Here is a 9,259-nt window from a genome sequence, read left to right on the forward strand (position 1 = left end):
TCACGCAATTAACGGATGATTGGCTGAAACAAATTGACAACAAATTATTAGTTGGAACAGTGATGCTGGATTTTAGCGCAGCTTTTGATCTTATCGACCACGAATTGCTAATTATAAAAATAGCTGCTTATGGTTTTAAACTTCCAGCCATTAACTGGATGAAAAGCTACCTGTTTAACAGACAGCAATGTGTCTCGTTTAATGGATCTCTTTCAAGTTGCAAAATATTAAATTGTGGCCTCCCTCAGGGAGGCTGCCTTGGACCTTTATTATACTTAGTATTTGTAAATGATATTCCACATGTCTTAAAAAACGCTCGTAGTATAATTTATGCAGATGACACTACAATATATGCCTCGGCAGAGAATGAGTTAATGCAGATCTCTCAATGGGTCACTGAAAATAAGTTGAAACTGAATATATCAAAAACCAAATGTCTTGTTATTAGCTCAAATAATGCTCATAGAAAGGAACAAAGATTATGTGTTTCTTTGCTTGGAGCTAATATTGAGCAAGTTAAGGAGGCCAGAATGCTGGGGATTACAGTCGATGAAACACTTTCTTGGGCTACTCACATTAACAACATTGTAGCAAAAATGAGCAGAAGTATTTCAGTCATTAGAAGAAGTGCCTACTTTTTAACCAAAACAACTACTAAGCAAGTAATAGAATCACTTGTGCTTACACATCTTGACTATTGCCCAGCAATTTGGTCAAATGCATCGAAACTACAACTAAATAAAATTTAGCTCACTCAAAATAGGGCCGCAACACTTGCTCTACGTTGCTCATTTAGACACAGTGTCGAAAAAATACACAATGAATTGTCATGGATGAGAGTTGGTGAGAGACTTGCTTGTAGCCTAATTTTATTTTTAAAAAACATTTATACATCAACTAAGCCTTCTTGTCTCTACTCTCAGCTGGTGCGTGCTAGTGACAGTCACAACCATGGAACTAGACGAGCCTTAAGAGGTGTTTTTACCCTGCCTATACCTAGATCAGATGCCTTAAAAAGAACAGTTATGTACAGGGCAATTACATGCTGGAATAGACTCCCACAGCATTTAGTCTCAATCACGAGTAGAGCTGGTTTCCGGAAAAGATTAAAAGAAAATGTTTGCACAGAAAGAGATTTTTTTGGACTGCATTTAATATTTAGACATACATTTGCCTAGTTTATTTTCTCTATTTTCTTTTTTTTTTCAATTTTCGTTTATTTTATTTTGTTTTTTGTGGTGGTTGTTTGTTACAGGACAAGTGCTACAGGATAAGTGTCATTTGTACTTGCTTGCTACAGAATAGGTTTGGAGAATTGTCTTGAATGTCTTAAATATTTTAACATGTATGTAATATTTGTATACATGTATGTAATATTTGTATATGTATATGTGTATATATGTTTTCTGATTGAGCGTGTGTATATGTATGTACTGTATGTATGTGTGTATGTGTATATGTATGTGTATATGTATGTAAGTGTATGTATGTGTATGTGTATATATGTGTATATATATATGTATGTATGTATGTATATGTATATATGTATGTGTGTATATATGTATATATATACATATATATATATATATATTTTTTTTTTGTATTGTGATGTAGGACCCCAGGAAGAATAGTCGCTGCTGAGGCAGTGACTAATGGGGATCCATAATAATAAACAATAAACAATATACACTCAAAAATCAGTAAAAACTGAAAAACTAAATCACAACCCACGTGTCAGATTTTTTCATGGATTCAAATAGGTTGGTTTTCTTCTCTGAACCTTTAAAGCCCCCCTCCAGACAGTGTTTCTTTCTGTCTACTCAAACAGAAGTTCTTCTTGTGTATTAAGGAGCTGCAGAGTTTATTTATGGTCAAACTGTCGAACTGTGCTGTACATTTACTGCCACTAGACAACAGCTAAATGTTCCTTCTGCTCTGGGCGCTGACAGCGGTCTGCTCTAAACACAGTCACTGTATCATTGAGAACATTTACACTAATAAACCAATCATTATCTGATTTATGGAGTAAAATATTATTAATTAATAATTATTATTAAATATTGAATAATTACCAGATGATTATGAAAAATCCAATAACACACCTAGTTTTTGCGTGTATACTGTTAACCCGGATGTTCGGAAAACTCGAGTCGATGCATTTTCTGCTCATATGCATAATACGAAGAACGAGAGCATTATTTTGCCTGTTTTGCAAACCTCACAAATCCCACATACAGTTTGACAATAGGAGATACAGTACAGAGGTGATACAGCGGCTCTGACCAGGACTCTGACCCCAGGGACGTGAAGACACAACAGGCTGGGACGGGAGAAGCATGCAGCAGGAGACAAGTGGCAGTTTATTTCTATGTTGGCAGGACAGAAGCAGGTTTTTCTGCTTCATAAAAATACTAAGACCCATCTTGACACTGTGTACATGGACCAGAGATTATATTCCACTACATTACCCTTACCCCTTTTCCAATAATAGTGGAAAGAGATTCAGATATGGAAAATAAACAGGAAGTGACAGCGTTTTTGTTATCTTCTCCATGTGAAGAGAGATTTATACACCTTGGTCTCGGCCCTGGTCACTTCCCTATTTCTACTATAGGAAGCAGGTGAAATAACAAACAATAGTTTTGACATATACTTTGTTCTAAAGATCTTTTCTGTGCTTTTTAGCGGGAATGATACATCTGATTGATACAGTCTGGCTGTTGTTGTCAAATATTTTCTCACTACGTTTCCAGTAGCAGGAATCTGCTGCGGGTGCTATAAATGTTAGAAAAGCTTCACAGCCTCATCTTTGACTGCTCATTACTGCAGGACTGAGAGCAACATCAGTGAGTTCAAACAGGTACCAGGGAACAAACAGTTAGAACATACTGTACACAGTATATTCACATGTGAAATCACTTTAAGAGCCTTCATTTAAATAAAAAAAGTGAGAGTGGATAACACCCCTATGTTAGAGACGTGACCTCCTGTTTATCTCATCTAACAGGCTGTGACAGAGAAACATCATGTTGAGATCAATGCACACTGATCAAAGTGTAGAGGGGCTCACACACCACTGCAACAATGAGGAGTTGAGACACACACAAACAGGAAGTAAACGGTTGACATTAAGCTTGCGCACATGGGAATAACTTCCCAAGTAATCAGATAAATACTGGCATCGAGCCTTCATAAGCCTCAATGCCCAATATGAGACATCTTTTCAAGCTGTGAGGGGACAAGATAATGACGCTCTAAATTAGACAGTAAATCTCACTTGTGGCCTGATCTATGATTCACCCAGCTGCTGTCATCACCTACGTCATTCTATCATTCTCTATCCAGTTAGATAACTGATGTAATTTGGTGCGGGAATTTCAATGACACATGAGACATTATGACAGTTATAACCTGTGGCAAGAGGAAGGAATTTCGTCAAGGGATGAGGTCAGGTTTTTTTATTTAACTTTAAAGCACAAAGACACATCAATAAAGACATATCAAATACCAGACTTGCCTGTAAGATAGGCCTTTGTTTCTGATATAGTTTTAGTATATTTAGGAGTACCGATTCTGAAAGCAAGATCGAAGCTGTGATATAATTGTCCATGGTCTCGAGTTGCTATCTGGAAATGCAACTCCCCGCCAACCCACTGCCACCACTGTGTCACAACTTCACCTCTTTTACTTTCACTATATATGTATGTGTATGTATATATATATATATATATATATATATATATATATATATATATATATATATATATATTTCAAAACAGACTCCTCTCTCATCTCTAAAAATTGAGTTTTGTCGTACTATCAGACTATGACCATGAAGTACAAAAAGAGTGTTGTATTCCATTCACATCCAATTTTTCAATTACTTTTTGCTGCACTTAACAGTATGCTCATCTTCACTAACTGATCCATCTTGAGGTTGGTTAGTGCCTTCATTGCAGCTGTATCCTCCAGGGCTGATTTAACTAAAGCTTGACTACTTAAGCACTGTTTTGTTGTAAGATTGTATGTGCCTATGAGGAATGCAATCACGCCCACAATATTTTGTGCATGCGTCATGGGCGAGTGGTCATAATAAGCTATAAATGTAGTGCATGCCCAAGCCCTTCAATAAAAATAATTGAAAATATTAATCTGGCAGTGTGTTCAATTATACAATACCTTAGTTCTACTGTTTTGGTCTTAAATCCGTGCCTAATCTGTCCCGTTTTGCTTGCAAAAAGCTGGAAAGCTGACAGCTTGTTTCGCGCATGTGCACTGTGACACCGAGTAGTACAGTTACTGCTAGAGGCTGTGTTTACTGTAGATGAGCATTTTGAATGGCAAAAAAAGCTGTCAGTGAAGCAGCTTATCTGCCAATGCGCATGCGCAAAACTGACTTGTTTAAATTGTTCAGCGGGAAACTGTCAGTGGTTCATTTCATCGTGTAGCCTGGTCAAAATGAGTGAAAATATTAATTCTATTCAGTCTTTGCGTTCAGTGCCGTTTTCGCAGAGAACTTTTGAGGAAAAGAAAACTATAATTTCAAGTGGACGGCCTACTCCTGAAGTAAATATCACAAAAACTGCCCGACCCCCCCTCCCGTCAAACGATCCGGTCTGACAGTGACATATTGCCTGTTCATTCATGAAAACCATCTCGAAACACTCTGTCAAACAAGGTGGGGAATGAGAAATCTGCGGCGCTACTAGCCTAGTTCGCTCATTTTAAAAACACACCGGCAGCAGCAGAGGATCGCGCTGACGACCGTTTCGTTACATTTTTCTCATTGAAAAACTATACAACTGGCATTTAGATGATGTTCTGCATAAAAAAATAAGTGAAATAATAACAATTCGGTTTTAGCAATCAACCGCTTATAGTGATCAAATGTACTCTGGACCAACGTGATCACTATAAGCGGTTTCCACTGTAGTAGTTAAAAACCATATTATATTTTTTATTAATAAATAAATACCCCCCTTACGGGCGCGCATGGTATTGACACTTCAGCATGACCACAGTAAAAGGTCACCGCTCGCCACTGGCATGCGTATATGATCGTATATGTCTTTGTCGCGCTGCAGCTTATAAACATTGTTGTGGCGGTTGGGCAATGTAACAAATAGTTGAATTTCACTCTTACTTTTGCACAAAGTCAAAGAACACAGCCCTGGAAGCAGCTGGCAGGCAAGCAAGCCACAGATAGACGAAAAGATGCACTGTCCAGTTTCGCAAGCAATGCAGACAGACTACAGAGGGATGTCATGCAAGCTAGCACATCAACTAAATGTAACTGCTATTTTCTGACATCAAACTCTGAGAAAACACTTGTTTACCTGACTGCCGTTCCCGCAAATTATTCTCAGTGTTTTTTTTCTCTTTTCAGAACCAGATGGATAGCTCCGCTTTATCCTCCTTATCAAGGTTGTAAACATTGGCTGTATTTAGAACCACATACTACATATAATTGCCATAGTAGTATGCAGTATGAAACCATTAAATCAGTTTATTTTGTAGTATGCCAGGCCAGGCTTGCCGGTTTCCGGTTTTGGAAGGCAGAAGTAAACAATAACACACCTAATGGCCAACCGCCACTAATGTGTAGCATCCCATTAAGCCCTTGAAAAAAAAAAATCTGATAACTGGAAGGGTTCAGATTCACCAGCCTTTTGTCAAATGATTTAACTGCAAATGTAATGAGAGTTGGAGGTTGTTCACAGGCAAAGTTATTTCTGTTGCTTTGGAAGCGTAACATTATTCTTGTTATTCTTGCTTCACAATGGGAACATATTCCTAAAACTTGCTGACTGATGCTATTTTTGTTTGTGTTAATTAATTAATTCGTAATCAATTTTTGGAAAAACTGACAATATTTGAAATTTTCAAAGTTGATTTTTCGCCCCAAAAAAATCTTAGAAGTAAAAGTCGTCATGGAATAGCATCTGTTAAGCTGCTTTTATTTACCCGCCAACCTGGCTGGTCGAGCAAATTCACAGCCACGACTCAAAACAATCTGCATTTGGCAGGTAGTAGGTGTTAATGTCGAGCCCTGATGCCAAAATGCATATATACTGGCCAGCATCACATGGACGTGGCGCGCTAAACAGCACCGCTGCTGAGAAATATTCTAGGGGAAATACTGTTTGGAGAAGATTATTAACAAGGTTCGAATTAATCTCAAGACATTTCGGAATCATTAAGAGCCACTGCTTGTTTAGACAATCAGATGATCCAGCAGGCAGCATTTGTTTCCAAAGACATGTTATCTAAATGTTGTGTGGCTTTCATGAAAAGAGTAACTTTAAATTGAATTTAAAGCAACACTAGGTAGTTTTTCAACCTTAAAATAATGTTTCTACACTCAGTTAATTGGTAGAAAAATGGTTAATAGGATGAATGGTGACGTCTCTGCAGCCTGAGGGGGGTTGCGCTGGCAGAAACCGCACTGTGTAACTTCTCAGAGCGGGTAGGAAACCTAGGACGTAAAGAAGTCTAGTGCGACCTGCTGTACGGCATACGTCACACATTTATTCGTCAGTTGATTTAGCCAGCAGCTACTGGGATTTTTTGTAAACCAACGCCATGGCCGAGCCACTTAAAAAAGCCAAGAAGGTATTGTATGAGGAGGCAAAGAAAAGAAAAAGAGAAAGTGATAAAACAGAGCCCGGACACGGATAGATATTAGACCAGCTTACACTCGGTGGCGCGAGCTGAAAGAACTGATGGCGACCTAGCCTTGATGCTACTGGATTTGTAAGTCATATATTACATATTTATTATCTTACCGACTTTTACTTTGAGTTGATTTGTTGTTATGTGGTGTTCATTGGGGCTCTATTTGTCCACAGTTAATAACCGTAATAAAGCCGGGAGATAAGCTAATGCTGTCCGTTTCGATAGCTTGCTCGTTTTCATGTAGTGACTGTAAACGATGACTAACTTACTAAAACACTATGAACGTCTTGTCTTGTAAAGTTGCAGATTCCTTAGTTCATGCAGATAATCAACATAATTGTTGAACAGTGTGATTGGGAGGTAACGTTAGCATGCTACTTACTGTTGTCATACCGAGTTGGTTGTAGTTATTACACCAAACACAACGTCAGCTTGCGATTGTATTTGGTAACTCCAGAAAACATAGTTATATTTTCAGACGTTACTCAACACATTCACGCCCAAGCGTTGTGTTTTGGAAGTAACTTAGTTGGTGCAATCACTATAACCAACTCGGTATGAGAATAATTCTAGCATGCTAATGTGCTGTGCAGCCTATATGCTAACAAACTACCAGCTGCTATCTCTGAATCTAGCTTGTTGTTGGCACTCGAGTGAGGTTTTTTCAGACGATTGTGACCCACTGCCAGTCGAAGTTTTCCCCTCATGTTGTACAATGTAGGTTCTGAGGCTTCGTGATTCGCCGTCAGCGACAGTATACGACACTGGTAACAGACCAGCTCTCAACCAGCTGGGGGTAGTAATGAGTCCAAACTACCTAGTGTTGCTTTAAGAACAGTGGACGCATTCACAGACTAAACAATATAGGGTATGCAACTTCTGTGTGTGTGTGTAGTTGTTGTTATAAAAGTGCCTGTTGGGTGAATGATTCTAATGGCTCAAAGTAATTCTACCTGCATTTAAATTACTGTGTGCTGCCAGCGTGACAACTTTGAAACACAGTGCTGGTCTGCACCAGAGGTTCTTAAAGTGGGGTCCAGGGACCCCTAGGGATCCTTAAGAGCGTTCCAGGGGGTCCCCAGCAGAAATTATTTTATTTTACTGTAATTCCATCCATAAGTAACACCATGACAGAATGTATGAACCTTTTGGTAATCATGAGTTTCAGTCACTTTGTGTAATATGCAATAAAAGCAAAATCTTATCAGATGAGGGGCCTCCAGACAGAATTTATCAAATGGGGGTCTATAATCTAATTTGTGTCATTTTAGGGGTTCATGACATGAAAGGGTTTGAGAACCATTGGCTTAGCTGCAGAAGACAGCTCTGCTACCGTCAATTGTTGTTCCTCAGAAGGAGCAAACAGACAGCGTTTCAACATACAGAAGACCTGTGCCGCATCTGTACTGAACATTATCAGCTGTGCTCACTAGCACAATATAATAGCTGCTGTAATACAGCCATTCTGTATCAACGACAGGCTCAGGCTCATGATATTGGGTTGAGCTTAGCTCGGTAAACATATTGGGATATTGATTATGCTTTATATATAAGGATTTTCATCAGTATTTTCACTCTTCTTATAGACTTACCTAACATTATCATATTAATTGTTTAACCCACTGATAACTTATCGTTAATCTATATGTCAGTAACAATGCCGAGCTGTCCCACTGGATTCAAGTGTTTCGCAAACGCCCTTAAATTAAGTCGGACAACGGATTTCAGTTCGCACACATGCGAGGAAACCTCTAATTTGATGATTTTTCAACGGAGTTCAGTGTGGCGTTGTCTCCGAACAAAACGAACTTCTCTGGATGGAAAAGTAACGTTACACAGATAGCATACAGTGTTTCGCAACAGTGTGTCAATGTGCACCACAGCCCAGCACGGGTACATGTCAGAACTTAAAGTAGGTCACTGTGCGTGTTTTTGAGTCACCTGGAGTCTGACTCCCTTCACCGCTAACTGCAAACACTGTCCACATCTAAACAAGTGTTGTTATGAACGAGCAGTAACAGGCGTCTCCATACCTGACTGGCTTTGTGGAACTGTTTCTTCAGCCCGGCCACAGACATCTTCGACCAACGGGCAACGCTTCACCTCTGGTCTAATGTCCCTTTAAACACTGAATTAAACTAGTAAAAAAAAAATCTACGTTAAGGAAGCTGACAGGAGAATCCACAGCACCGCAACCATCAGTCAGCACCGTTCAAGACTGCAGCAAGAGCTGAGCGGAATCAAGCTCGGGCAGCGCAACACTACGCAACCGGAAATTATTTTATTTCCGTCACAATAAAAGCATAATTTCAACACAGCAAATTACCCGTTTTATTTCTGTTGCTTCTCATGCAAAACGAACAACATAGTGAATGAGGTAGAAAATTTACTATCTCTGCAGTCAGGAAATGAGGCACAGATAGAGAGTTGTGTGCTCAGTGATTATTACCAAAATGTTACAGTGACCTCATTATAACATGGAACATGATGTAATTGTTTTTCAAAGAAATACGTTTAAATCAAACTGTCCAAGGCTTTGATTGTTTAGCTTAATTGTGGTCACAATTAAACTGTTTCCAGCCCT

General features: G+C 38.9%; 1 protein-coding gene across 4 annotated transcripts in view; it reads right to left on the minus strand.

Moving 5' to 3' along the window:
- sh3gl3a (SH3-domain GRB2-like 3a) overlaps positions 1–8,923 on the minus strand; it is a 79,162-nt gene extending 70,239 nt beyond the window's left edge. For all 4 annotated transcript variants that reach the window (XM_084353820.1, XM_084353819.1, XM_084353818.1 and 1 more), the window contains exon 1: positions 8,709–8,923. In XM_084353820.1, coding sequence (XP_084209946.1) covers positions 8,709–8,753 — 45 coding nt within the window. In that variant the 5' untranslated portion in view covers positions 8,754–8,923. The remainder of the gene's footprint in view (positions 1–8,708) is intronic.
- Positions 8,924–9,259: the final 336 nt, after the last annotated feature.

This window comes from Pagrus pagrus (assembly GCF_965226575.1).
Source record: "Pagrus pagrus genome assembly, chromosome: 1".
NCBI classification, from domain to species: domain Eukaryota; kingdom Metazoa; phylum Chordata; class Actinopteri; order Spariformes; family Sparidae; genus Pagrus; species Pagrus pagrus.